At 61.7% G+C, this 26,934-nt stretch overlaps 1 protein-coding gene across 18 annotated transcripts in view; it reads left to right on the top strand.

Annotated features, from left to right (window-relative positions):
* The window catches only part of TPCN2 (two pore segment channel 2), a 31,097-nt gene extending 4,995 nt beyond the window's left edge, over window positions 1-26,102 (top strand). For 2 of the 18 annotated variants that reach the window (XM_086383959.1, XM_086383965.1), the window contains exons 3-25: window positions 231-307; window positions 683-860; window positions 2,070-2,186; window positions 6,005-6,111; window positions 7,216-7,288; window positions 8,997-9,096; window positions 10,066-10,131; window positions 10,522-10,586; window positions 11,114-11,214; window positions 11,780-11,861; window positions 12,030-12,116; window positions 16,025-16,144; window positions 16,230-16,289; window positions 17,116-17,244; window positions 18,001-18,050; window positions 19,233-19,332; window positions 21,676-21,747; window positions 22,885-22,958; window positions 23,448-23,529; window positions 23,617-23,699; window positions 24,047-24,128; window positions 24,470-24,564; window positions 25,303-26,102. In XM_086383959.1, the coding sequence (XP_086240085.1) occupies window positions 231-307; window positions 683-860; window positions 2,070-2,186; window positions 6,005-6,111; window positions 7,216-7,288; window positions 8,997-9,096; window positions 10,066-10,131; window positions 10,522-10,586; window positions 11,114-11,214; window positions 11,780-11,861; window positions 12,030-12,116; window positions 16,025-16,144; window positions 16,230-16,289; window positions 17,116-17,244; window positions 18,001-18,050; window positions 19,233-19,332; window positions 21,676-21,747; window positions 22,885-22,958; window positions 23,448-23,529; window positions 23,617-23,699; window positions 24,047-24,128; window positions 24,470-24,564; window positions 25,303-25,381 (2,079 nt within the window). In that variant the 3' untranslated portion in view covers window positions 25,382-26,102. Of the gene's footprint in view, window positions 1-230; window positions 308-682; window positions 861-2,069; window positions 2,187-6,004; window positions 6,112-7,215; window positions 7,289-8,996; window positions 9,097-10,065; window positions 10,132-10,521; window positions 10,587-11,113; window positions 11,215-11,779; window positions 11,862-12,029; window positions 12,117-12,845; window positions 13,018-16,024; window positions 16,145-16,229; window positions 16,290-17,115; window positions 17,245-17,925; window positions 18,051-19,232; window positions 19,333-21,675; window positions 21,870-22,884; window positions 22,959-23,447; window positions 23,530-23,616; window positions 23,744-24,046; window positions 24,129-24,469; window positions 24,565-25,302 lie in introns of those variants that run through there. The other 16 variants (XM_086383966.1, XM_086383963.1, XM_086383968.1 and 13 more) reach the window with 14 other exon arrangements.
* Window positions 26,103-26,934: the final 832 nt, after the last annotated feature.

The raw sequence follows: 26,934 nt of genomic DNA, 5'->3' as shown, positions 1-26,934 counted from the left end.
GGAGTCCGGCCCTTGGGCGTTCTCCCTCTGCCAGGAAACCTTGCAGCTTGGGAGGGTCTGACCCTGCTGGGTGGCCACGAGCCCCCAGTCCCTGTGGAGTGGACTCTGTGATCGCCGGGCTGTGTCCCTGCCGTGGACGTGTGGTGGGGTGAGGGGCTGCCCTGCAAGGGCTGGCTGTGCGGTGTGGCACCGAGGGGACCCTCACCGCCCCGTGTGACCTCCACTTCCAGTATCGCTCCATCAACCACCGCATGGACGCCCGGTCTCTGTGGCTCTACAGGTGGTACTACTCCAGCAGCAGCCAGTGGTGAGCGGGCACGCGCCCCACGGGGCTCCTGCGGCCGGGCCTGGGGGGCTTTCGGGGGGCAGGCAGGCTCCCCTCCCTGGGGTGGACGAGGAGCCGCTGTCTTCCCTTCTTACCGGAGCAGAGGCAGAAAGGGCCCCTCTGTGGTGAGGGCTCCTTTCCAGAATCTTCCGGCCAGCCGTGGCACCTGAATTTGGACCCGGTGTGTGTGGTCTGACCACACGCGGGTGGCCCCGGAGCAGGAAGTGTGGGCCCCGGCCTTTGGACCCGTGGAGTCTCTTCCCTGCCGCTTTCCAGGCATCCCGCCTGCTGGGCTGCTCTCTGGGCCCCGAGCGTGGCTGGTTCGTGCCTTCTGACCAGTTTCGGTTCCTTTTCCAGGATTCTGAGCTTCACCATTTTCTTGATCCTGGCTTTGGCCTTCGTCGAGACCCCTTCCTCGCTCACGCGCACCTCGGACGTGCGCTACCGCCCGGCCCCCTGGGAGCCGCCCTGCGGCCTGACTCAGGGCGTCGAGGCGCTCTGCCTGCTGGTCTTTGCAGCCGACGTCTCCGTGAAGGTGAGGGGCCAGCTCGTCCACCTTGCCCTCCCGCCCGGCCACAGCTTCCCAGGTTCATCCTTCTCCCTCCTGGAGCCAGCCGCCTGTCCCAACCGTGCACTTTGACCTGCAGGGCACAGACCTGCCTCTTGGACGGCCCTCCCCCTCCAAGACCATTGATAGGGGTCGGCGGAGCCACGGGGGTGCGCAGCCTCATGGGACCCGGGGAGGGCACGGCTGAGGGTCCACAGTGTTGCCCTGGGGAGAGACCCCTGCTGATCAAGTGGGCCCTGGAGGGGTCTCTTCACAGCCCTCACTGCCCCCGCTGTCCGGGGAGAAGCCCAAGGGGAGGGGCCGGTGAGGGGCGGGGCTGGTGTTGGGGGCGGGACAGATGCCCTGCCAGTGTGCCAGCCTGGCTTCCGTGACCCGGATCCTTCCAGAAGCCAGGGCGGGGCACGAGCTGGGCTGTGTCAGGGCGTCAAAGCCACAGGGACCCGCCAGTGAGACCCCGCTGCTGGCCACGGCTCCCACCACTTCTGATAAACAGCCGTGACGCCACTGCGTCAGCCTCACGGGCACGTCCAGGCTGAGCCAGCTGCACCCTGCCTGCGTCCCTTCAGGGGGCAGTTCAGCCTCTGTGGTCTGACCCCGAGGGGCATGGGTGAGCCTCAGTGCGTGTGTGACCAAGGGCCCCAGGCAGTGTCTTATTTCTCCTTTTTTAGCCTATGATGTGGTTAGGAGGTCTGGGGGTTTTAACCTGGAACTGAAAGTGGTGAGTTTTCATTGGCCTTTTTTGAATGGCCGGTCCGTTGGGGAAGTCTCGGAAGGTGGGAGAGAGCGTGGGTTTTATCTGCAAATAGTGACCTCTGGGGGGCGTCAGTGATAGAAAGTTAGGTGCCGGCCACCCAGATGACAAACCCACCCTCTCAAGGCTGGCCCCTGGGCCACTGCACTGGTTCCTGGTTTTTCCGGAACTGTCCCCACGCACAAGCCGCGGTGGTGACCAGACAGGCAGGACGGCTGTGAGGACAGGCTGGAGCGGGTCAGTGCCGCGCCCGTGGTCACGAGCAGGCGGGGTGAGGCGCGTGGCCTCCTGCCCGCCTGGCGCCCAGTTCCTGCTCCGAGTCACGCGGGGACCACGCGGCTCCCTGGGGCCGCCCAGCACCCCAGCGTCCACACGGCGCAGGCCTCGCACTGGCTGCCCCCGCTCAGCCGCCATCTGTCTTGCAGAGCTACCTGATCGGGTGGGCCCAGTTCCGGAGGAACCCCTGGCTGCTGGCCTACCTTGTGGTGCTGGTTGCGTCTCTCCTGGACTGGACCGTGTCACTGAGTCTCGTCTGCCAGGAGGTGGGTGGTCAGGCGGCTCCGAGGGGGAGGGGGAGCTCTAGAGGGGGGTGGGGGTGCAGATGAATGGTGTGGGGTGTGGGGGAGAGCCCTGGGGCTCTGCAGAGGGGGTGGCCAGGCGCTTCGAGGACAGCAGGGAGTTTTTGGGGGTGGGGGCGCAGATGAACGGTGTGGGGTGTGGGGGAGAGCCCTGGGGCCCAGTGTCCCTCTGGCCCAGCTCTGCGCCATCCTGCTCAGTCACCCACAAGCCGGAGCCTTGTCCCCACCTTCAGTCCCAGGGAAGGCGCGAGGCCCTGGGGGTGAGTTCCAGGGTCTGGTCCTGCCTGCCATCTGCAATCCCACCCCCAGGCGCACTGCCTGCCCAGAACACCCAGAGGCACCGCCCTGTGATTCGATAGATCCAAGCTTGCAGGTGTGGGTTTGGGGGCGTCTGTAGCCCTGAGGGCCGGTTGGGGACACAGAAGCCCCGTCAGGTGCTTTCGAGAGAATTTACCATAGGGGCTCAGACAGGGCTTGAGTAAGAAAGTGAGAGGGGAAAGCCCCTGCCCTGGGGCTGGGGGAGTAAAGGAGAGACTGGGGCTGTGGAACTCAGGGGAGGGGCTCTGGCCCTCCGGGGGGTGCTGGTGCTTCCAAGAAGCACGGCGGTGGCTTAGTTCTGGGGGTGCTGGACGCTGGGGAGGGGGCACATCCCGGGTGCTGCCAGCGGGAACAGCACATGGACAGAGGCCAGCGGGCACCCCCTGCCCGCTCCTGCTGCCCTCCAGCCCAGCGGGGCAGCCGATGCAGGTGTCAGGGGTGTCAGGGGTGGGTTCCCAGCTCACAGCAGGGCTGCGGGGGTGAGGGGTGGTGCCCCCTGCAGCACCCCCACCCCCGTGCCTCCTCCACATCCCTGCACGAGGACCCTCCTCCCTGAGGAGCTGCCGCCCCATCCCCACCAAGGAGAAGGCTCGCCTCCGCCCCAGACGAGGCAGAGGCCAGCCCAGCCACCGCCGGCTCCATTTCTGAGCGACGGTCACTGTGTCCATCAAGTGTCACCGAACATTTTGGGTGAGGGTCCTCCATGAAATTAGGGGAGAGAGAGGCACGAGAACCGTGTAACCAGCAGGGAGGATGCGTGGCTTGTATGCTGAGAGGCCAGGGACCCGAACTCACACTTGCAGTCTCCCTGCCCCAGCCCCACATCCCTGGGTCTCTGTACACAGAGACCTTCACTCCTGAGGGGCTCAAGTCCATGGTGGTCCTGCCTCTTTATTCCTGGAGTTTTGTGACAGTTGTTTGTCCTGGACGTCCCTCGGGAGCCCACACAGACCTCCCTGTCCGTCTTTGGTGGCAGCTCCCCAAGCCCGCCATGGTAACTAGAGCTCTGTGCCCTGCCTACCGGCGGCCAGTCCTTTTCACGGACAGCTGTGGTTCAGAAACACCCTCCTTGGGGGTGGTCCTGGGAGAGGTAGGGGGGGCGGGGGGCAGAGTCCACACCCACCCGCCCGCCTGTCTGCTGAGGACAGATGACTTGCTTGGGGAGGGGCTGGCAAGTCCCCCCGGGGGCCACAGTGGGGCCGGCACTGGGCTGTGCCAGAGGCCAGGGTGGGGAGGTCCATACTGTTGGCCCCGGGCATGACCCCCATCCCCGTCCTCCCAGGCTGCAGGGGGCAGGTGGCCAGCTGAGCAGGGGTGGGGGTGAGGGTGCCCAGTGCGGCTGCCGGCTGGAGGTGAGGGGAGGGTGCCCTGGGCTTGCAGGTGGTCGTGGAGGGCTTGGGCAGGGAGGGGAGGCCATCAGCCTTGTGTTTGTGAGACAAGAAGATGCCCACTGGAAAATGTCTGGAGTTGACAGTTTGAGTTGTAGATTGAATGTGGAGGGGCCCTCAATACTATAAGGACAGACAGTTCCCTGGCCGTGAGGCCAGCTAGAGGGGAGGAGGGACTCGGGGTCCGCACGTGGTCGGGCACAGAGTGGGTGACCCAGGTGTCAGGTGGGGGAGGCGCCTGCCGGCCAGGCTGGGAGACAGGAGGTGATCTTGGGCTCAGAGACTTGGCGGTCACCGCGGGCCGGTCCAGCGTCTCGAGCAGGTGGGTGGATCGTCTGGAACAGGGACAAGGAACAGATGAGCGAAGGGGAGTGAGGCGTTTTTGTTGTGAGTGGAAGGTATTGAAGCACGTGGTGTGTGTGTGCATGTGGGGACGGGGTAAGAGCCCTGGGGGCCCTCTGAGGGGCCAGGGTCCTGAGCACAGGGAGGAGGGCCCTCGGGTGTGACAGGAGGGGGAGAGGAAGGGGTGTGTGTTGATGTGTGTGTGTGTGTGTGTGTGTGTGTGTGTGAGCATGGAGGCGTGGGTGTGTGAGAGCACGTGGAGGGGTGGGGGTGGTGTGTGTGTGAATGTGGAGGTGCAGGTGTGTGTGTGTGTGAGTGTGAAGGTGTGTGTGTGTGAGCATAGAGGTGTGGGTGTGTGTGTGCATGTGTGTGAGTGTGGAGGGGTGTGTGTCTGTGTGTGAGTGTGGAGGTAAGGGTGTGTGTGCTTGTGTGAGCGTGGAGTCCAGAGTGTGTGTGTGAGCATAGAGGTGTGTGTGTGTGAGCGTGGAGGTGTGTGTGCACGTGTGTGAGTGTGGAGGGGTGTGTGTGAGCATGGAGGTATAGTGTGTGTGTGTGTGTGTGAGCGTGGAGGTGTGTGTGTGTGCACGTGTGTGAGTGTGGAGGGGTGTGTGTGAGCATGGAGGTATAGTGTGTGTGTGTGTGTGAGTGTGGAGGTAAGGGTGTGTGTGTGCTTGTGTGAGCGTGGAGTCCAGAGTGTGTGTGTGAGCGTGGAGGTGTGGGTGTGTGTGTGTGAGCGTGGAGATGTGGGTGTGTGTGTGCTTGTGTGAGCATGGAGGTCCAGAGTGTGTGTGTGAGCATAGAGGTGTGTGTGTACGCTTGTGTGAGCATGGAGGTGCGGGTATGTATGTGAGTGTGGAGGTGTGGGTGTGTGTGTGAGCGTGGAGGTGTGGGTGTGTGTGAGCGTGGAGGTGTGGGTGTGTGTGTGAGCGTGGAGGTGTGTGTGTGTGTGTGTGTTGGAGCGTGGAGGTGTGGGTGTGTGTGTGTGCTTGTGTGAGCATGGAGGTGTAGGGTGTGTGTGTGAGCATGGAGGTGTGTGTGTACGCTTGTGTGAGCATGGAGGTGCGGGTGTGTATGTGAGCGTGGAGGTGTGGGTGTGTGTGTGTGCTTGTGTGAGCATGGAGGTGTAGGGTGTGTGTGTGAGCATGGAGGTGTGTGTGTACGCTTGTATGAGCATGGAGGTGTGGGTGTGTATGTGAGCGTGGAGGTGTGGGTGTATGTGTGAGCGTGGAGGTGTGGGTGTGTGTGAGCGTGGAGGTGTGGATGTGTGTGTGTGAGCGTGGAGGTGTCAGTGTATGTGTGAGTGTGGAGGTGTGGGTGTGTGTGTGCATGTGTGAGCGTGGCGTTGTGGGGTTCTTGCTGTTTCTGCCGGTCTGGTCTGTGTGGGAGGCTGTGACCCAGAGCATATGAGGGGCTGGGGGCCACAGATTGAGGAGGCCTGGGACAGCCCCTGGAGGGCAGGACAGTGGCTTCCCAGACAGGTCCAGGGGCGTCTGCCCTCTGTGAGAGCGGGGTAGGGGGCTGGGGAGACAGGCTGGCCACCCACCGGCCTGATGCTGGCGCGTCTGGGGGCCTGGGGGCCCTGGGTTCGACCTGGGCTCGGAGGGACGTGGAAGTCAAGGTCGGCCGAGTGGGCAGCCTGGGGACAGCCGGGGCCATGGCCGTCCTCACCAGGCGTCGGGTCTCTGGCCCCATCCTGGGGGCCGCGCTCAGGGTCCCTGTGTGGGTCTCTTACAGCCCCTGCGAGTGCGCCGGCTGCTGCGCCCCTTCTTCCTCATGCAGAATTCCTCCATGATGAAGAAGACACTCAAGTGCATCAGGCGCTCGCTGCCGGAGATGGCCAGGTGGGCGCTGGGCCAGGTGGGCTGTGGGGTCAGGTGGGAGCTGGGCCAGGTGGGCGCTGGGGTCAGGTGGGCGCTGGGCCAGGTGGGCACTGGGCCAGGTGGGCACTGGGGTTGATGGGCGTTGGGTCAGGTGGGCACGGGGGCCAGGTGGGCGCTGGGTCAGGTGGGCGCTGGGGTCAGGTGGGCGCTGGGTCAGGTAGATGCTGGGGACAGATGGGCGCTGGGACAGGTGGGCTGTGGGGTCAGGTGGGCACTGGGCCAGTTGGGCGCTGGGGTCAGGTGGGCCGTGGGGTCAGGTGAGCGCTGGGTCAGGTGAACGCTGAGGACAGATGGGCGCTGGGTTAGGTGGGCATGGGGGCCAGGTGGGCCCTGGGACAGGTGGGCGTGGGGTCAGGTGGGCCCTGGGGTCAGCTGGGTGCTGGAGTCAGGTGGGCCCTGGGACAGGTGGGCCCTGGGGTCAGGTGGGCGCTGGGGTCAGGTGGGCACTGAAACAGGTGGGTGCTGGGGTCAGGTGGGCCCTGGGGTCAGGTGGGCGCTGGGGTCAGGTGGGCGCTGAAACAGGTGGGTGCTGGGGTCAGGTGGGTGCTGGGGTCAGGTGGGTGCTGGGTCAAGTGGGCTGGCAGGGCGGGGTGGGGTTTCTGCTCCCTGCTGGGGGCGTGGGGCTCCCTTCCTCTGGCCGGGGGGCTTGTGGGCAGGCAGGCATTTGGGGGTCTCTGTCTTGCACCTAAGGCAGCCCTCTTAACAGCCTTGCCTTGACCCCTGTCCCCTGCTCCATCCTGCATACGCTTCCTGCCTTGGCTGTGACCACTCACTTCTCTCCGTCCCTGGCCCCCCACCCTCTCCCCGCACCCCCACCCCCATGACTCACGTGGCTGACCCCTCACCGCTGGCCCAGGTTGATGGCAGTGGTCTTTCTCCTTTGCGAGTCCCGGGGGTCCTTGGAACTGTCTCTCCTGGGACAGGTTTGCTAGGGTTGCACTTCTGCCAGAGTGCACTGAGCGGCTGAGCAGGGCTGGCTTGGGGCAGGGAGCTCCCTGCTGGGCCGGGTCAGTGGAGCCGGGACTGCGTCCGCCCGGCGCTGAGTGCCGCTTCCGCTTCCCCCAGCGTCGGGCTGCTGCTGGCCGTGCACCTGTGTCTCTTCACTGTGTTTGGGATGCTGCTCTTCACCGGCGAGAAGGTACGGCGCTCTCTGCTCTGCTCCACCAGGCAGCAGCCCGCAGGTGCCCCACAGTGCCGCCCCCGTCGGTCCACCGGCCGCTCACTGGCCCTCCTTCTCTGCACCCCTCTTAGATGGAGGCCTCTCAGACCGGCTGTCAGGGCAGCCCCTCTCAGCCCCTGCCTGTTTCTCCAGAGGAAACCCCTTCCTGCCTGGACCCCTCCCCTCTTTGCCCCTCACTGCTTCCCAGCCCCTGGCTTCTTGCTGTGTGGAGGTGTTGTCTGTGTAACTCTGTGAGCATGTTGTGTGTGTGTTTCTGTCTTTGTGTGTACACGCATGGGGGTGTCTGTGTGTGTGTCTGTGTGACTGTGTGTGCTGTGTGTTTCTGTCTCTGCGTGTACACACAAAGGGATGTCGTGTGTGTGTGTGTAACTGTGTATGTCTGTGTGTGTGTTTCTGTCTCTGTGTGTGCATGCATGGGGGTGTCTGTGTGTGTGTAACTGTGTGTGCTGTGTATGTGTTTCTGTCTCTGTGTGTACATGCATGGGTGTGTCTCTGTGTGTGTTTCTATCTCTGTGTGCATGCATGGGGGTGTCTGTGTGTGTGTGTTTCTATCTCTGTGTGTACACGCATGGGGGTGTCTGTGTGTGTGTAACTGTGTGTGCTGTGTATGTGTTTCTGTCTCTGTGTGTACATGCATGGGTGTGTCTCTGTGTGTGTGTGTAACTGTGTGGTGTGTGTTTCTATCTCTGCATGCATGGGGGTGTCTGTGTGTGTGGGTCTATGTGACTCTGTGTGTGTGCTGTGTGTATGTGTCTATCTCTGTGTGTACATGCATGGGGGTATCTCTGTGTGTGTGTAACTGTGTGTGCTGTGTATGTGTTTCTGTCTCTGTGTGTACATGCATGGGTGTGTCTCTGTGTGTGCATGCATGGGGGTGTCTGTGTGTGTGTGTTTCTATCTCTGTGTGTACACGCATGGGGGTGTCTGTGTGTGTAACTGTGTGTGCTGTGTGTGTGTTTCTGTCTCTGTGTGTGCATGCGTGGGTGTGTCTCTGTGTGTGTGTGTGAGTCTGGGTGGCAGGGGCAGCCCGGCTGGGAGGTGGGACCAGTCCCAGTATCTCAGGACCCCCGTGTCTGTCCAGTGTCACTGCTGTTTACGGAGCACAGGATGGGTGGGGTGGGCGAGGGTGCCCCCCGGGAGTCGGGGAGGGGGACGGCCTCTGACCTGGGAACATGGAGGGTCCCGAGGTGTCCATGGAGGGCTGGCCCTCAGGTGGCAGCTAGGAGAGTGGCCTTGCGAGGCTCCCTGAGTGATGAGGTGGTTTTCTGTGCCTGGGCGAGCACCTCCCACCCACACTGTATCCAGGGCACACGCACAGCCCGTGAAGTCTGGCTGGGAGCGGGCGGGCCGGCCCCCGCTGGGCCCTCTCTGCCCAGGCAGTGATGCTGCCCGCCAGGCTGGTGAGAGCTGTTCACTGTGGCTCCAAGCAGGCCTGCCCCAGTGGCCGGTGTCCGTGTGGGGCGTCCCTGGACACTGGCTCTCGGGCCCAGAGGTCCTGAGTGCAGTCTGCCCAGCCTGGGGCTTGGAGCCCACTGGGAGGAGATGGAGAGATGGGCTCTGAGGCTGCGCAGCCGTAGTGGGAGGGCTGGGCTTGCTGGGTCTGGGGCCTGGGCTTTGTGGCCCGAGGTCCGATGACTCCTCAGTGCTGCTGTGTCTGCTTCCGCAGGATGCCGGGCAGGACCGGGAGCGGCTGACCTACTTCTTCAACCTGCCTGAGGCACTGACCACCCTCCTGGTGCTGCTGACCACCGCCAACAATCCTGATGGTGCGGGGGCTGGGCGCAGGGTGGGACGCGGGGGTGGGCGGGGGCATGGGGCTAGAGCTGAGCCTGGCACTGGGCGTGGGGGCCCCGAAGCCTCTTTGTTGAGAGCTGGGGATTAAAGGTGGAGCCCCTTTGTTTTGAGAGGCTTTTTTTTGTTTGTTTTACCGTAAACGAGTGTTGAATTTTGGAAAAAAAAAAAAAGGTGGAGCCCCAGCCGCCTCTTGGCTGGTTTTCTTTTCCCCCTTTTTCGAGTGTCCTTCTCCCTCCTGCTGTCCACCCTCTTCTTCCCCTTTCTTTCTAGTTTTCTGTTTCTGTTCCTTTTCCTCTTCCGCTCATTTTCTGAGTCCTGAGAAGCTAGAGGTGGACACTCTTCTTTGTGGTGATGGACCGACCTGGGCTCAGCGGGCCCCGGGTGGCCGCCTCCTCTTTGAGGCTCAGCCCCACCACGTGTGAGGCCCCGGGGTCTCTGGTGGTTGTGACATGGACTGTGTCAGGGTTGTTGATGGGGCCTCTGTCTGCTCAGGCCGGGTGTGTGGCCAGGAGGTGAGGGTGTTGCGGTCCTTGGGCTCAGCTGTGGCCTGGCCAGCCTGGCTGGGGCCTTTCATCTTGGGCTGGGGGTGGTCACCAACCATAGAGACCCTCCCAAGAGGTCAGCCACTGGCTTCCATACCTGGTGAGAGCTGTGCCCGGGACCCTGAGCACTGCCCCCACATGTCCTGCGAGTCCTCCAGTCACTGAGGGAGGGCTGGGCCTTGTCTGCAGGGAGCGCTCACAGGGATGTGTACAGGATGAGCAGCCTCCGAAGCTCGTGTGCAAGCGGAGGTGTGAGGGGCAGAGTTTGGGCAAGAAGGCCCTCCAGGTCCACCAACACAGGGCCCTCCTTTCTGTTGAAAAGACCGTGGTATAAGACGACGAAAGGGATCAGCTGGACGTTGGGATTACGAGTGTTTCATTGTCTCTGATTTCTTTCAGTGATGATTCCTGTGTATTCCAGGAACCGAGCCTACGCCATCTTCTTCATAGCCTTCACCCTGATCGGTGAGTCAGGGCGGGTCTGCAGGGGTCACTGGGGCAAGGTTCTGGGTGTGTCCCCAGCCCGGTGACCTCCCCTCCATGATCGGTGAGTCGGGGCGGGTCTGCAGGGGTCACTGGGGGCAAGGTTCTGGGTGTGTTCCCCAGCCCGGTGGCCTCCCCTCCACGTGACCTGTGTAGTTTTCACTCTGTGTGACCACCAGTGCCTCAGTGCCTGCCGGGCAGGCCAAGTGCCGCCCCCGTCCGTACACGAGGGCCTGGGGTCCCTGCCCTGCTCACTTAGCCGGCTTGCTGCTGACGGGCTGGCCCCCCGATGCTGCCGCTCCTCCAGACCCTGCCCACATGGTCCTCGCTGACCGTGTGATCTCTGCTGACCGTGGCCTTTTCTCTCCCAAGGGAGCTTGTTTCTGATGAACCTGATGACGGCCATCATCTACAACCAGTTCCGGGGCTACCTGATGGTGAGCGGAGCTGCCCCCCTGGCCAGCTGTGCCTGGAGCTGCCCCTGGAGGCCTGGCAGGGAGCTGGCCGGCAGGGTGACCCCGGGGCTGTGTAGGTGTGGACGTGGGTGGGAGGGCGGGGCCTGTGGTGGTCTCAGCACGGCCTCTGCCTCCCTGCCGTGGGTGACCTCCCTCTCTGCTCCCCAGGGGTACTGGCCCCACAGCCACCACTGGCCCCTTCTCTGCCCCACCTCCTCTAGGGGGAACCGCAAGGAGACTGAAGCTCCCGGGGCAGTGACCACACCCCCCACCCCCCATGTAGGTGGGCCAAGGACCCCAAGCCCGCTGAGAAGGGATGCATGCCTTAGTGAATTGCACAGTGGTGGCTGCCAGCAAGGCCTGGCCCTGTTGTCTCTGACTGCCCCCCGATGCCCACAGGGCGAGGGGCTGCTCCCTGGGCTGCGAGTGAGCCGGGGCTGTCTGGGGCGAGGGGCAGGATGGCCATGGACAGGGCTGGGTCAAGCCCCTCAGCCCCATCCCCTTTTCAGATGTCTCTCCAGACCTCACTGTTGCGGAGACGGTTGGGGACCCGGGCTGCCTATGAGGTCCTCTCGTCCGTGACTGCAGAGGGAGAAGCCCACCCCAAGCGGTGAGAGCAGGGGCTCCCGCCTCTCCCCCGAGGCTGCTCTGGGAGGGCTGTTCATGGGGGGATGTTTCCCGAGATCCCTGCTGGCAGTGGGTCGCAAGGCTCCTTTGGAGTCAAGCATCCCTGGGTGGGTTTCGTGGTCCTGGTGTCCGAGTTAACTCGTGTCCTCGTGACCTGCTCGAGATCCCGGTCTGAGGGGGGCCGTGCACTCTGGCCTGTCCCCCTGGCGCCCCTCCCACACCCGAGCTGTGACTTGGGGTCCAGGACGAGAAAGGCCTGGGATGCACGTCCACTCTGCCCCCGACTCTGTGACAGCTTGGAGGCAGTGTCACAGAGCTGCTCTGGTCCCCACCGCTCACTGGCCCCGGGGCCTGTGGGTTGCACACTCTAGCATCCTCAGCTGCTCCTCTCTAAGGCAGGACCACGGGGTCTCAGGATTTTGGAGACAGGAAGATTGTCAAGCACTCCTTCCTGGAGAACTTGTCACTGCCCAGGCTGCTTGGGCCAGTGGTCAGGGCGCCTAAGGGTGCTGAGTTGGCTGGGCTCACTGAGGGCATCTTCCCCACAGACTTGGGGTGAAGCCTGAGGATTTCTTGCAAGTGCTCCAGAAAGTCCAGCTGGACAGTGACCACAAACAGGCCATTGCAGAGGTACTGGTCCCCCCTTCCCCCTCCCCCGCCTGTGCCTCTGGGCTCCCTAGGTCACGCGGGTGTCATTTCAGATCGGCGCGGCTGCCCTGGTCCTGGTGGGCCTGGGGGCGGCGCCCTTCCTGCCCTTGGGCTGGCTGCCCAGCACCCCCGTGCATTCCTGCTTTGCAGAAGCTGCATTCCCGTGGTGATGGCCTGCTGTCAACTGACGAGTTTCAGAAACTCTTCTACGAGTTTGATAAGAGGGTGATTAAAGAGGTAACTGTGGCCAGGCCAGGGGTACCTGAGGTTAGCAGGGAAGTCCTTGGTGTCTCTTGGCGTTGATTGCCTGAGTCACTTTTAGTGACCGACGCTGGGACTCACCTTCCCAGGGATTTTGGCCCCTAGGGTGTTCGTGGGAGCAGAGCTGGTGTGGCTCTTGGGAACTGGGGAGATTTTGTGACCTCATGAAATTCCCAGACCACAGGGACTGTAGTCCTGACCCAGAGGAACTTCCCAGTTTTCTCCATTCTTCATGATAGACTTTTCTTCTCTTCTCACACATCCTAACCCGGGAGGTTCCCGAGTTTGTCCAAAACCTTTGTCTGTTGTCCTTGACGCTGATTTTTAGTTAGCAGGGGGGCTTAAGATCCAGCTTAACACTGTGTCCACAGTGTTAAGACCCTGGCCTGCCTGCATTTTATGTGGCAGGGGTGTGGGAGGCAGCAGGGGAGGGGGTGCAGGGAGGCAGCCCTGCCGTTCCCACAGACTTTGGGGCAGCGGAGGGGGCTCCGCTCCAGCCACTCCAGCCGCCTGGCCTCGACAGGGCTGAGCTGGGCTTGAATGGGGGTTGAAGAGGTGGAGTCAGTCGTCTCCTGTTGATTGGATTCCTCGCAGCTCAGTGTCACCATTGAGTCAGTCAGCTCAGCTGCTGTAGCAAGTATCGCAGCCTGTGCGTGTGTGTGCGAATTCTGGAGGTACTTAAATACCAGGGCTTATTGTCTCCAGGTCTGGAGGCTGGAATCTGAGGTCCAGGCGTGGGCAGGGCCGGTGTGTGGATGGAGGCTGGAATCGGAGGCCCAGGTGTGGGCAGGGGCGGCGTGTGGACCGAGGCTGGAATCGGAGGCCGAGGCGCGGGCAGGGCCGGCGTGTGGACGCCGTCTGCTCGCTGTGTCTTCATGTGGGTTTCCCTCTGTTGTGTGTCTGTCTCCTCATCTCCCCTTCTTATAAGGTCAGCAGTCCTACGGGATTAGGACCCACCCCAGTGACCTTATTTTAACTTAGTTGCCTCTTGAAAGACCCAGTTTCCAAATACAGTCACATTTGAGGTCCTGGGGTTAGGCTCTCAAAATATAAATTTTGGGGGATGCACCTTAGCCCACAAGTTTCTTCTCCAGGTCTGTGGTCAACCTCCGAGGCCTCAGGCCCCAGTCAGAGGTGGTTTTCCCTGAGGACGTGAAGCCTTTCCAGGTTCCCCAGAGGAGGTCCTGTTTGGCCTGGAGCTATGGGTGCTGTGCCCTCGGCCCCTGTGTGGTCAGCAGCGTCCTCGTTGCAGGACCCGTGGGGTACGGGAGATGGCTACAGGGACAGACGGCGGACACGTGGCATGTTAACATACACAACGCCGTCTGTGCCCAGGTGACCTGAAGGGAATAGTGAGTACGTGCCATCGGGTGCGGGTTTTATAGAAACCACGACGATGGTTTTCAAAGGATAGTAATTCTGGAAGCACCTTTCTATGATGGTCCTGGGGCAGGAGGTTTGCGGAGGTTTGCTGGGCCCAGGAGGCAGCTCTTGGCAGCTGTTGTTGTTTTGATTTGCTGTGATCCAGCCCGTTTCTGGGTGCAGCCTGACCTGGGTGAGAAAATGTTGGGAAGGTGGGCTCCTTTCTCAGGGTTCGCTGGGCCAGCCAGACCCTCCCTGGGCACTTGCCAACCGGCCTGCAGGATGCTGCTGGGTCCAGGTCGTCCAAGACCAACTCTCCCTTTGCCTTGAGTCAGGATCTGATATCAAAAGGGAGGTGCGTGGTTGTGGTGGTGGCTGATGACCGGTCGCACGTGCAGGCCATGCCCCATCTGACCACACCCTCCTGTGGCCACGCCCCTCATCTGACCACACCCACTCTGGCCACGCCCCTCCACGGACCACACCCTCCACTGGTCACACCCCTCCTCTCACCACACCCTCCGCTGGCCACGCCCATCCTCTGGCCACGCCTTTCCTACTATGATTCATGAGATGCTCTCTCTTCCCATATGCCCTAGATCTAAAGTCCAGAACTATGATTTGAGGCTGGAGTTTGGGTCCTAGAAGTTTGGGGGGCTGTGATGTCCTTGTCGTGGTTTTATGACATCCTCCTTCCTCCCCAGTGCTGATTGCCAGCGGGTAGGCAGGTGCCTCAAGGATTGTTAGCATGTGAGGGCTTGTCCCAGGTGCCCTGACAGGCTGTGATTTTGGAATCACTTCTGAAGAGAGGCGTTTTCTAGGTGGCTGATAGCAGGACATCATGAGCCTCCATGAGAGTCCTCCCATGTATGGTCACCTTCTGTCCATCACCCAGGCCTTGGTCCAGTGCTCGTCAGTTCATGCTCATTGGGTGCAGAAGAGGTACCATGCCAGCTTCTGAAAGCCTGTTTCTCTTTTACTTTTTTTGGCTGCGTCACACGGCATGTGGGATCTTAGTTCCCTGACCAGGGATTGAACCCGTGACCCCTGCAGTGGAAGCCTGGAGTCCTAACAACTGGACCACCAGGGAAGTCCCTGTTTTTGTTTTAATAAGATGCTTTTGAGGTTAAAAACATAGCAGGCATTCATTATAGATAGTAGCAAGAAATAGAAAAACCCACCCAACTGTCCACCTTCCAAGAATAGTAGCAAGAAATAGAAAAACCCACCCAACTGTCCACCTTCCAAGAAATCATTTCACGGAAATCATTTCAAGGTTTGTTATTTCTTAATAATGACGTGATATATGAATTCATTCTTCTTGTAATAATTTAACATAACGGATAATGCTGAAGTCTCTTTTGGCCAATATATCAGTCTGGGTTCAGGTAGGAGACAGAAATCACGTAGAAATTTAACATCGAAAAGTATTAACTGTGATAGGAGAGTCACTGTAACATATGGGGAAGCTCTGTGGTCCCCGAGGGTGGAGGAAGATGCCTGGGGAAGAACAGACCTCGGGGGGGACCCCTTCCCCAAGGCCAGGGTCTGGACACCTTTGGAGAAGTTGTGGTCCAGACCGCAGGGGGACAGAGATGTTTGCTGGTTTACCTGGGCTGGAGCTGGTCTGCGGTCACTGGGCAAGCAGCATGCCACCGTCTAGGGTGCAGCAGGCGCAGGCCATGAGCAGAGCATGTGGTGTATAGAGGGAATTGGGCACCGGGGCCAGCTGGCAGCCTCTGGGCACCAGTACCCACGTGGAAGACGTTCTTACGGGGTCAGGCTGTGCTGCAGGTCACCAGGGAACCGTGCGTCTGAGTGTGGGGCTGGGTCAGAGCTCCACAGGTGTCTTTCCCTGACTTGAGGTGTGGTTAGTGTGACAGAGGAGCCAAGTGTTCAGTTTGATCAAATTTAAATTTGAATCAAGTGGCCACGGCCAGCGAGTAGCTGCCGCGTGGGATGGTCCATCTCGTGCTGCAGTGACCGCTCTGCACCTCTGTCCTGGTGCACAGGCGGGGGCCTCTCTGAGGGGGACCAGGTTGGTGTGGGTCTCTTGTGGGGGGAGCAGGGTGGCATGGGAGTGCAGGGTCTCACACGCATCTTCATGGTGTATTTGTTGCCCAGCTGCCCTCCTCTGATCAGGCTCCACTCCAGCCTGGTGATGGTGTGTGAGTTACCTCCATTCTGTGCTAAGTTTTCATAGTTATTAGCAACTAATTTATATGTATATTTTCACGTGACACTTGGCATATGTTTAAGACGACTGAATGCTTGTCCATCTTGGGCTGCTTGCAGCATCAGCGCCCTTCTGGGTTATTTCCATGCCTCTCGGTGTTAGACGATTGTGACGATCATCTTTGTGCATAAAACTGACACCGTTTGAGAGGTGTTCCTGAGGCTGGAGAGTCTGGGTTGGGAGGCAGGGTGGGACGACTGAGTCCCAGGAGGAGGGGGTTGGGCATCTCGGTCCCCCGTGGCCGAGGCCGGCTCCATCGTGTTTCTGAGTGTGCGTGTCCCCCCAGCACCCGCCGCGGCCCGAGTACCAGTCTCCGTTTCTGCGGAGCACCCAGTTCCTCTTCGGCCACCACTACTTTGACTACCTGGGCAACCTCATGGCCCTCGGAAACCTCGTGACCATCTGCGTGAGTGCGGGTCTGCCCTGGCGTCGCTGCCCGCCGGCGGTCTCACCGGCCCCGGGCTGAGCCGCCGACCGCTTTGGCTCTGCAGGTATTCCTGGTGTTGGACGCGCACGTGCTGCCCAAGGACCGCGACGACTTCGTGCTGGGGGTGAGCTCTGCAGCCACGGGCTGTCATCCAGGGTGCTAGGGCGTGAGGGGGCAGAGGGCACAGCCTCCCCACCTCAGGCCCGGGTCCCCAGGAGGCAGGGCCATCCTGGTGCTTCACCGCGGAGTCTGTGGAGTAGGGAGACGTAGGGCGTGGGTTCGAGGGCCTGTCTGATGGCTGGGGAGCCTGGATTGGGGGGTACAGGTGTGCCAGTTGTGGTTGAAGCTGTGCCTGGGGTACAGGTCCCCTGAGGAGAGGATGTGGACCAAGAAGGGGGTGCTGAGATGCCTGCGTTCGGAGGTAGGGGGCTCAGGAAGAGCCGCCTAGAAGGGTGTGAGGAGCAGCAAAGAGGTGGGAGGGGAGGCTCACGTGGCCGCAGCGTGGGCGGGGGTGTCTGTGCGCCACGCATTTCACCATGTGCAGCAGGGCGGGACCCACGGGGCCCTGTGGACAGAGCCGCAAGGGTCTCATTGGCCCCACTGTGGGTGGGGACATTGGGGGAGGTCGGGGAGCCGGGCGGGACTCACGGGGCCCTGTGGACAGAGCCGCAAGGGTCTCATTGGCCCCACTGTGGGTGGGGACGTTGGGGGAGGTCGGGGAGCCGGGCGGGACCCACGGGGCCCTGTGGACAGAGCCGCAAGGGTCTCATTGGCCCCACTGTGGGTGGGGACGTTGGGGGAGGTCGGGGAGCCGGGCGGGACTCACGGGGCCTTGTGGACAGAGCCGCATGGATCTCATTGGCCCCACTGTGGGTGGGGGACATTGGGGAGCTGGGCGGGACCCACTGGTGGCACCGGGACTGAACGCTGGGCGTGCTTCTCCCTTTCAGATTCTCAACTGCATCTTTATCCTGTACTACTTGCTGGAGATGCTGCTCAAGGTGTTCTCTCTGGGCCTGCAGGGCTACCTGTCCTACTCCAGTAATGTGTTCGACGGGCTACTCACCATCGTCCTGCTGGTAAAGTCTGAGACGGCTGAGGTGCAGCCTCTTGGGCGGGCGGTGTGCACTCAGCCTGTCACAGGGTCTCTCAGCTGCCCCTGGACCCCAGGGGGCCACAGGGCCTGGGCCTCCCGCCTCTGGTGACAGAGGGGCTGGCTCCCCCGGGTTCGGCTGCCTGGCATGGGGCTACAGGAGGCTCATTTCCGCTGCCTCTGTGGGTCGTCGGGGCTGGGGCAAGGTGAGGGCAGGCTGCCTCTCCTGACACCCCAGAGACGCCTGCAAGGAACCTGCAGACCCCGCCAGCCAGCACAGCCCCACCAAGGACAGTGGGGCCTCGGCTTGCGGAGGGATGGGCAGGGTCTCAGGCACTGGGAGTCTTGGGAAGTGTTTCCCCAGATCCTGGGGGAGTGAGGGGTCGCTCCTGGTGTGCACGTCACAGCAGCAATATTAGTGCGATACGTATTCGTGTTTGACGGATCAGAGCTGTGGGCCCCCGGCAGCAGCAGGGAGGCAGCTGAGAGGAGGGCCTTCCGGTCCATCCTTGACCACAGTTTCTCCCAAGCCCGGAACTCCAAGGCCCCGTCCCAGCCCTGCCCTCCGCACGTGCAGCCTAACTCCTGAGGCCAGGGCACCCTCAGCAGCGGGGCGTCCCCACGTGGCACCAGCTGAGGGGCAGGACCGGCTGTGGTTTCTCCCCAGATCCCCTCGGGGCCCGCGTGTTAGAGCCGCCGGCGGGCCTGCCGCAGCGAGCCTTCTTCTCTTTTGTGATTAAAGGTTTTGGAGATCTCCACTCTGGCTGAGTACGGCTTCCCACACCGGGGCTGGTATGTGTCACGGAGAACCCGGGGAGGCCTGGCTAGCGCCCCGGGGAAGGGTGTGTGTCCGGCCTCTAGCCGCTGGTGCAGGCCGCTCTAGGCCCGAAGGCCTGACTCGCAGGCGAGTGGCCACAGCTCCTGCCCCGCCACGGCCTGTGGGGTCAGGTGCCTTCTCCGCTCTTGGGGACTCTGCCTTAAAGGCCTTGTGGCCGCCTTCAGGATGATTGTGTTCCCAGAGCTGGGGTGGGAGGCTCTGGAGGTGCCCGTGCGATGGGACCTGGGGCCCAGGTGTGCCGGGGGCCGGAAGCAGGGAGGCCCCCGCCATCACTTCCCACCCTGGGTGTCAGTTCACCTCCCCGTAGACGTCAGGGTGGCTCAGGGCTCGCTGAACTCACGCTGCCCCCAGTTCTGGCCACACGGAGGTATGGACGTTTGGCCAGGGGTCCCAGGGTGCCTTGCGGTGTGGCGTGTGGCAGCCTTGGGGGTCTCGCTGCCCAGAGCACAGCTGTCCTGGTGAACTCGCGTGCTGACCTCGCGCCCTCAGGGGGCCTCTTGGTCCCTCGGCTGGGCTGCCTTCGTCTTAGTGGTGCGCTTGCGAGTCATCTGATGAGGGTGGGCTGGATGAGTCCTGCCCCTTGGGGTCTCGGGAGGGGTCTGTCAAGGGGGACGGAGGCGGGAGCAGTGAAGCCTCGGGGCTGCCCGGCGGCTGTGGGGCCAGCTCTCCATGTTTCTTAAGTGCACTGAAAACCCACAGGGCGCTTCTGGTGGGAGGTGGTGAGGGGTGCGTCCTAGGTGAGAATGGGTGAAATTTAAATAGAAACGAGAGCACAGTAAGGCCCGTGAGGGGCACCCAGGTGACGGGGTCACAGCCAGGGGCAAGGTCCGAGGATAGGAGACGGGTCTGGGGCCACGTCTCTGCCAGCTCTGCTGGGGCCAGAGCTGGGCGTCTGGAGCCCCAGGGTTCTCCCGTCACGTTGCCCCGCACCACAGGGGGGCTGTGCCCTCGGAGGTGTTGCCGTGAGCGCCCTGGGCCGCGGGCTCAAGCTCTGCCCTCCCGTCTCGACGGAGTTTTTCCGGTGGGTGGCGCCTGTGGGGCGGCTTCCTGGCACCCCGGTGGCCCGCTCTGCGTCTGTCTCTGGACCGAGCGTCCCCTGCGTCCCTTTGCCGGCTCACCCGTCTCCGCGTCTGCAGGAAGCCGGCGACGCTGGGCCTGCTGTCGCTGTGGGACATGACGCGGCTCGTGAACGTGCTCATCGTCTTCCGCTTCCTGCGCATCATCCCCAGCATGCAGGTACCGCCGGCGCCTGTGGGCTCTCTCTGGGGGTGTGCGTGCCTGGCAGGCAGGGACCCTCTACATGCGCCCCAGCCTTGTGTCTTGGCTGGGTGACGCTGGAGGTGGTTGGGAGTGTAAGGGCATCTGGCCCAGACGGCAAGGGGGTGTCGGTGGGACCTGGGGGAGGTCACGTGCTCTTCGGGGTCCCTGGCCTTTGTGGGGAGCCAGTGTGCCCCGAGGCATCCTGAGTTTCCGAACGGCCTAGGCTGCTGGTGGCTACTGGTGCCGCCTCCAAGGACCCCCAGTGCAGGAGTGGACTGCCTTGTGACTGTCTCTGAGCCCCGGTTTCTCATAACGTTCCTGCCAGGAGTAGCCCCAACTTTGGAGGGGGGCAGTCCGGGTGTGCAAGCCCAGTCCCCGCCCAGCACTGGGTGGGGGTGTCTCTCCTGTCTGCTTTCCTGAGCACTTCTCAGGAGAAAAGAACCCAAGGACACCTACCTGCCCCCTTTCGGAGTGTCCAGAGTGTCCACTTCCCCTCAGCCCCCACCCGGCACGGGGCAGAGTGGGTCTCTCCCATCTGCTTTCCCGAGCACTTCTCAGGAGAAAAGAACCCGAGGACACCTGCCCCCTTTCTGAGTGTCCAGCTCCTTCCCCTGTGTGCGTCCTGCCAAGCTGTGCACCTGGCCTGTGCAGCTGGTGACCCGTCGTCACCCAGCGGTATTTCCATCTGAAGGGGCTCCTGGGTGCAGAGGACTGTGGCCCTGAGCCCTCCATACATACACACACCTGTGTGACCCGACACGTGCAATGCACACAGGCACATGATCACACACACCCAGAGCACACACAAAATCATACACATGTACACGTAATCACACCCTCATATAATCACACATGTCATCTCACACACACACACATGCATGCACACACCAACAGATGGATTTGCATGTAACTGCACAATTACACATGTGTGTAACCACACACATACATATAATCATGCAGTCGGGCGCAATATAAGCACAAGTGTATGTATACACGTGTGTGTGCTCACACACACAGCCATCTACACACACACGTGTACACATGTGCGTATAATCACGTGTGTGCACACGTACAGCAGAGTTCCTGCCTGCTAGCGTCGGTGCTGTTTCTCCTGACTCACCAAGTGGGGAAACTGGCTGCCTGGAAAGCCGGTCTGTGGGGCTTAGATTCACGTGCACCAGGGTCCCCGGCTGGGTCTCTGAGGCCCCACACCGCAAACCCCGTCACCCAGGGCTGACGGGCCATCTCCAGGTCAGCCTTTCTCAGGAGCCTCCAGACCAGCTTTCGTGGGCCGGTGGGCAGTGTGGGCCAAGGCCCTGCACATCGTGGCTTCACCTGGTCTTGGAGGTGTCTGCACGTGTAGGGGTTTCTGTGTTGGGGTGGGCGGGTGTGTATAGTCGTGAGAGTGTGGGGGTTGGCATGGGTGTATGTACAGGTGAGGCGGGTGTGCATGTGTACAGGTGAGGTGTGTGTGTATACAGGTGCGTGTACAAGTGAGGTGTGTGTGTGCAGGTGTGTGTAAAGTTGAGGTGAGTGCATGTGTGTACAGGTTAGGTGTGTGTGGGTACGTGTACAGGTGCATGTACAGGTGATGTGTGGGTGTGTGTGCAGGTGTGTGTACAGGTGTGTGTGCAGGTGTGTAGGTGTGTGTACAGGTGAGGTGTGTGGGTGTGTGTACAGGTGATGTGTGGCTGTGTGTGCAGGTGTGTGTACAGGTGTTTGTAGGTGTGTGTACATGTGAGGTGTGTGGGTGTGTGTACAGGTGATGTGTGGCTGTGTGTGCAGGTGTGTGTACAGGTGATGTGTGTCTGTAGGTGTGTGTACAGGTGAGGTGTGTGGGTGTGTGTACAGGTGATGTGTGGGTGTGTGTGCAGGTGTGTGTACAGGTGTGTGTGTAGGTGTGTGTACAGGTGAGGTGTGTGGGTGTGTGTACAGGTGATGTGTGGGTGTGTGTGCAGGTGTGTGTACAGGTGTTTGTAGGTGTGTGTACAGGTGATGTGTATCTGTAGGTGTGTGTACAGGTGAGGTGTGTGTGTGTGTGTACAGGTGATGTGTGGGTGTGTGTACATGTGTTTGTGTGTGTGCACGTGTGTGTACAGGTGATGTCTGTATAGGTATGTGTCTGTGTAGGTGTGTGTACATGTGAGGTGTGGGTGTGTGTACAGGTGAGGTGTGGCCGTGTGTAGGTGTGTGTACAGGTGAGGTGTGTGGGTGTGTGTACAGGTGAGGTGTGGGTGTGCATGTGTGCAGGTGATGTGTGGGTGTGCGTGCAGGTGTGTGTACAGGTGAGGCGGGTCACCCACTCTCTTGCTGTCTCAGCTGATGTCCCTGGTGGCCAGCACCATCCTGGACCTGATCAAGAACATGCGGGCCTTCGGTGGGATCCTGGTGGTGAGTCTGGCCACCCGTGCTGGCCTCTCGGGGGAGCAAGGCCGGGCCACTGGGTGGGCAGCCGGAGCTCCACGGGAAGTGGCAGCCTTCAGAAGGAGGATCCCTGCATTCGGGTGGAGCAGGTGACCGAGGCCCGGGGATCCCAGGGCAGGGCGGGACGCTGGAGAGAGTGGAGCTGGGGTGGTCTGGCTGAAGGGACGGCCTGACCACACCGCCTTCCCAGAGAGCCTCTTGGTCACTTCCGAATCCCTCGTGTGTCCTGGGCCCTGGGCCACAGTGAGGAGATGAAAAACCTTAGAGGCACCAGGGGCCCCCCAGGGCTCACAGAGGCCCCAGAGTGGTCAGCCATCCTTGCTTGAGGATTTGGGAAACTCAAAGCTGCTTTTGCTGAGAGAATCTTGATGTCCCCTAGCCCTGGGCCAGGCCCCCCCAACCCCGCCGCCTCCACTGTGGTCCTGCCGGAACTGGGCCTTGAACAAGGGGCCCGGTGATGCTCTAGGCACGAGGCCTGGCAGGAAGGAGAGAGGGTGATGAAACCCTGCTGTTGTGGACGCCAGGGGGCTCCGTGGTGCCCAGGGCTGTCAGGGATGTTCAGGGGACCCGCTTCAGGCACTGCCCACAGGCCCCAGTCTGCCTTGTGGAGGAAACAGGCCCAGAGAGGGGCTGGGTTAGCCTGGGGGTGCTCCTCGTCTTCCGCCCCCCAGACACATTAGCGACGGGTCAGGGGCGGCCAGCAGCCCCTTCTCTGACTGGCACACAGCTACCCAGGGGTGCGTCTCAGACGCCTGCTGATGTACGTGGGGAGGGCAGTGGGCTTCTCCCAGAGGGACGTGGCTGCTCCAAGCCCTCTTCCCAGGATGCCTTCTGCAGCCCTTGCTGCCCAGTTCTCCATGGGGCCTGCCTCCTGCTGCACCTGCCCTGGAGGAGGGCTCACAGCCCCAGTTCTCCCCCCAGGCCCCCATGTATCCCCAGGGCTTCCCTCTGGGACAGGTTGGTGGCCAGGAGGGGTGCCTGGGGTCAGAGTCCCCGTGTCCCCGGGGAGAAACTCCTGCTGGCATGCAGCCCCTAGCAGGCCCTGCCTGGCTGTGTGGGGGCCCCCGCAGGCGTGCGATGCCGACGGCCCGCCTGCCTCCGCAGGTGATCTACTACGTCTTCGCCATCATCGGCATCAGCCTGTTCCAGGGCGTCATCGTGGCTCCTAGAAACAGCAGGTGAGCTGGGTCCTGGGGGTGTCGGGGGAATGTCTCCGGGGATGCTGGAGCCGGGGTGAGGCCTCGGAGGTGGTGTGGGTTCAGCTCCCCAGGAGGGACCTCCTGGGTCCCCTTTCTTCCATGGTCTCCCTGCTCTTCTCCCCCCACCCTCCCTCTAGGAGCCCTCTCTAGAATCTACACTGAGGGTGACCCCTGACCCCAGGCCCCTTTCTGGAACTGCAGCCCAGGCTGCTTGCTGCATAAGGGGTGTCTAGGGCTCGGCCTAAACTGCGACCCTCCCCTGGCCTGCCTCTGCCCATGTGTCCACAGCACCGGTCTCGCTGCCCTTGGCACCTCCTTGGTTAGGGGGCACGTCCTCTTTGTCCCCCTTTCTCAAGGGCCTGCTGGGTCCATGCGGAACAGGGGCTCAGGCGGGGCTGGGAACGCGGACGTGTGTCCCACTGCGGCCCCCACACTGACTGGGTTGTGCCCTCCCATCCCTCCCCGCAGCCTAGCCTCTGTCAATGGTTCCGTGCCCTGCGGGAGCTTCGAGCAGCTGGAGTACTGGCCCAACAACTTCGACGACTTTGCGGTGAGTCCCGCGCCCCCTGCCCCTCGGTAACCCACCCGCTGCCTCTGTTCCCTGCGGCCTCCTGGAAGCCCTGTGTGCCCCCTGCAGGCCGCCCTGGTCACTCTGTGGGACGTGATGATTGTCAACAACTGGCAGGTGTTCCTGGACGCCTTCCGGCGCTACGCGGGCCCGTGAGTGACCCGGCCTGGCCGCCCCGACCGCGGCTCTGCGCGGGGTGCGCGTCTTGGTCTAACCTCCCGGGGTTGCAGGGTGTACGGGGCAGCAGGTGGCTTCTGGGGGGGCCTGTGACCTGGGGTGAAGGGGCTCCGCCTGGAGCTTGGAGATCTCAGACGGCCCCGGCGCTGGGCCAGGTCTGAGCCCCAGCCCCGCTCCTCCCGGCCGACTGCCCCTAAAGGCCAGGCTGGGCCAGCCTGGGGGTTTGGGTGGGAACAGCGACGTGGAGCAGGGAGCGGTGGGTCCAGAAGAGGGTTGCGCTGGACTTACAGGCGCCCCCCGGCCTCCCCCTCATTCTCCACAGGTGGTCAGAGGTGTATTTTGTGCTGTGGTGGCTGGTGTCGTCGGTCATCTGGGTCAACCTGTTTCTGGCTCTGATTTTGGAGGTAGTGGACACGCCCGGCCCAGACTCTTCTCAGTTGGAGTTTCTAACTTGATGAGGTGGGGTCCACTTGGAACTTGGTCGAAGAGCCTGTGCTGGGTTCGCACAGCTCTGGGGTGCGGGTCTGCCCGCGCTCGGGGCAGCTCGTCCTGAAGGCTCCTGACCTTTGACCTGTGGGGTGGGGCTGGAGGAGGGCCCTCAGGGAACCGCTTCTGTAGGGGCCGGGGGTCTTGTCGGGCCTAGGGTCCCTGTGTCCAGGGGGAGCTTCTCAGCCAGGCCGCCATGGGAGGGGTTCACGCAGGGCCTGGGCCTACCCGCCACCTGTTCCTCCCTCCCTCCTGCCAGAACTTCCTTCACAAGTGGGACCGCCGCAGCCACTTGCAGTCCTTCACGCAGGAGCTGGAGGACACCTCTGAGATGACCCAGGAGCTCCCGTTCAGGTGCGTGGGAGCGGGCGGGACGAGAGGGAGGGTGGGGCCTGGGGCAGGAGGCGGGGCGAGAGGGAGGGCGGGGCGTGGGGCAAGAGGCTGGGCTGAGAGGGGGCGGGGCAGGACCAGGAGGTGGGGCGAGAGGAGGGGGCGTGGGACGAGAAGCGGGGTTGACAAGGAGGGCAGGTCAGGGGGCGGGGCCAAGAGGGAGGGTGGGGCGGGAGGCGGGGCGAGTGGGGGCGGGGCCTAGAGGCGGGGCCAAGGGGGAGGGTGGGGCGTGGGCGGGAGGCCAGGCCAAGAGGGAGGGAGGCAGCGGGCAGGCGCTCTTCTTGGGACCTCCCGGGCTGCTTCTGCTTCTGCCGTGGGGCTGAGTTCCTCTCACCATGAGCCTGCGTAGGGAAGCCTCTTCAGGTGCTGTTAGTCCCCAGGTGACCCTGTTGGTGGGTGAAGTGAAACCTCGGCCCCTCTTTCCCATGGTAACCTGGAGCTTGTTCCTCTGGTGGCTCAGAGGCGACGGCCGCACCACCCTCCCTGAACGTCTGTGTGTGTCGCAACCGCACAGAGTGGGCTTCTCCTGGCCTTTGAGGGACTCCCCGTAAACATCCTAGAGGTGGGCCCAAGCCCCCTGTGGGTGGTTCCGCGCAGCTCCTGGTCCCGAGAAGCCCTGACGAGGCCTCTCCATCATCCCTGCGCACCTACTCCCCTACAGGCGCCCAGGGCGCCCGGTGCATTGTCTCCCCCGTTCCGCAGGGACGTCCTGGAGGAGCCCACGGAGGAGGAGCTGGTGGAGAAGCTGAGCCGCCACCCTCACCTGCAGCTGTGCAGGTGACGTCCGGACGCCTTCCCGGCTGCGGCGGCCGGCGGCCAGGCGGCCTCTGGAGGCTCTCAGGCCGGGGAGGAGGCGGCCGCGACCCAGAGGAGGGGCCTTCCCCTTGGGCAGACCCGCTGTGCGGACCGAGGCTGGACAGGCGCAGGCCCTGATTCGCAGCTGAGCAGGACCACTCTGCAGCCCCTCCGGCGCTGTTTACACCACTTTCCTTTATAAGCTGCTTCCGAGGGACTACCTTTTCTAAATACAGTGGGTGACTCCACAGAGACCACTGATGTGTGAGAGGAGACGCAGCGGTCTTTGCCTTGTGTCCTGCTGTTTCCGTGGTGCCTTTGCTGCTGGTGGCCTTCAGGGACCAGGGGCCCACACAAGGCCCACACTGGCCGACTAGCAGCTTTCCGGGGCATTAAGCTTGGGATCCTGGTTTTAAACTAGAAGCTGGACTGTTGTTTTATTATTTTATGGCTCATGTGAGTGTGATCGAGTGTGTTTCTTCCTGGGTGAGAACGCCAGTCATCTTTATCAGTAGGCCTCAGGAAGCGTGAGGTTGTTTCCTACTGGAATGGGACTGCTTCTATGGAGCGGGGCTCCCAGGGCTCAGCCAGTCGGAAACCAGTGCTGTGGCCAGATCAGCCCTCGCGGTTCTTACTATGTCTGCAAGAAGCCTTGCAGCAACAGCTGTCAGGAAACTTTGAAAAAAATAAAGATTTATTACCTACAAGACCTGGAAATTACCTACTGCACCTGGGCCCATACAGCGAGGTCACAGGTAGAGAGAGAGACCGTGGGCCTGGGGTTCTGCTTTTATTGAAATTGAGGGTTTCAGAGGACTCACTCTTGGTTGGTGGATTTAAAACATAAGAGCAGGAACTTAAAGTGACGGAAGAAAAAAAGTGGCCCAAATGGTCAGTTATCAAAATCAAAGATTTCTAAAACAAGTCTCAGAGCAGAAAGGTGGGCAGTGTGTTTGAGATAGTCTGAAGTGGATGCCTCTGCAATCCAAGCTTAAGAAAACTATTGGCAGGGCCTTTGCTACTCCAGGTATGGCTGTGCAGGTTGTGCACTGCACAAGAGTACCCAGCTACAAAGGTGTGTCCTGGCATTGGCTGTCTGCCCCATAAGGGGGACCCTCTCTCTAATTTGCGTAAAGACACATATAAGTCAGGGATGGCCCTACTTTGTGTGTGACAGGGGACTGGGATGGGGAGGAGGGGAAAGTGAGCAGTGTGTGGCAGGCCACGTTGCCACTTGGTCCATCGTAGATCCAGATTGATAAATGGGATTTTTATTTCAAGGGCCACCTTGAGTGGTTGGTGGGTGGTAGCCCCCAGGAGGTCTGTTGAGAAGGATTGGAATCTTCGTGGGAAGGAGTGCTAGGATTTATTAGTGATGTCTGCCATAAGCCGCAGAAGGGAAACCAGGGCATGGATGCTGACTCCACTGCAGGAAGTGATCCCAGTCTTCCCCAGCTTGTTTGGGAAATGGGATGAGAGGAAAGTTCAGCTAAAAAAAAGGAACTTCTAGAATGTCTGCAAACCCCAGTGCTTGAGGTG

The sequence above is a fragment of the Bos grunniens genome, chromosome 29, assembly GCF_055505025.1.
Source record: "Bos grunniens cultivar Pamir isolate PY7600 chromosome 29, Bosgru_T2T1.0, whole genome shotgun sequence".
Classification (NCBI taxonomy): Eukaryota; Metazoa; Chordata; class Mammalia; order Artiodactyla; family Bovidae; genus Bos; species Bos grunniens.
Note: the sequence above shows the minus strand (reverse complement) of the source record. Positions and strands in the feature narration are given on the sequence as shown.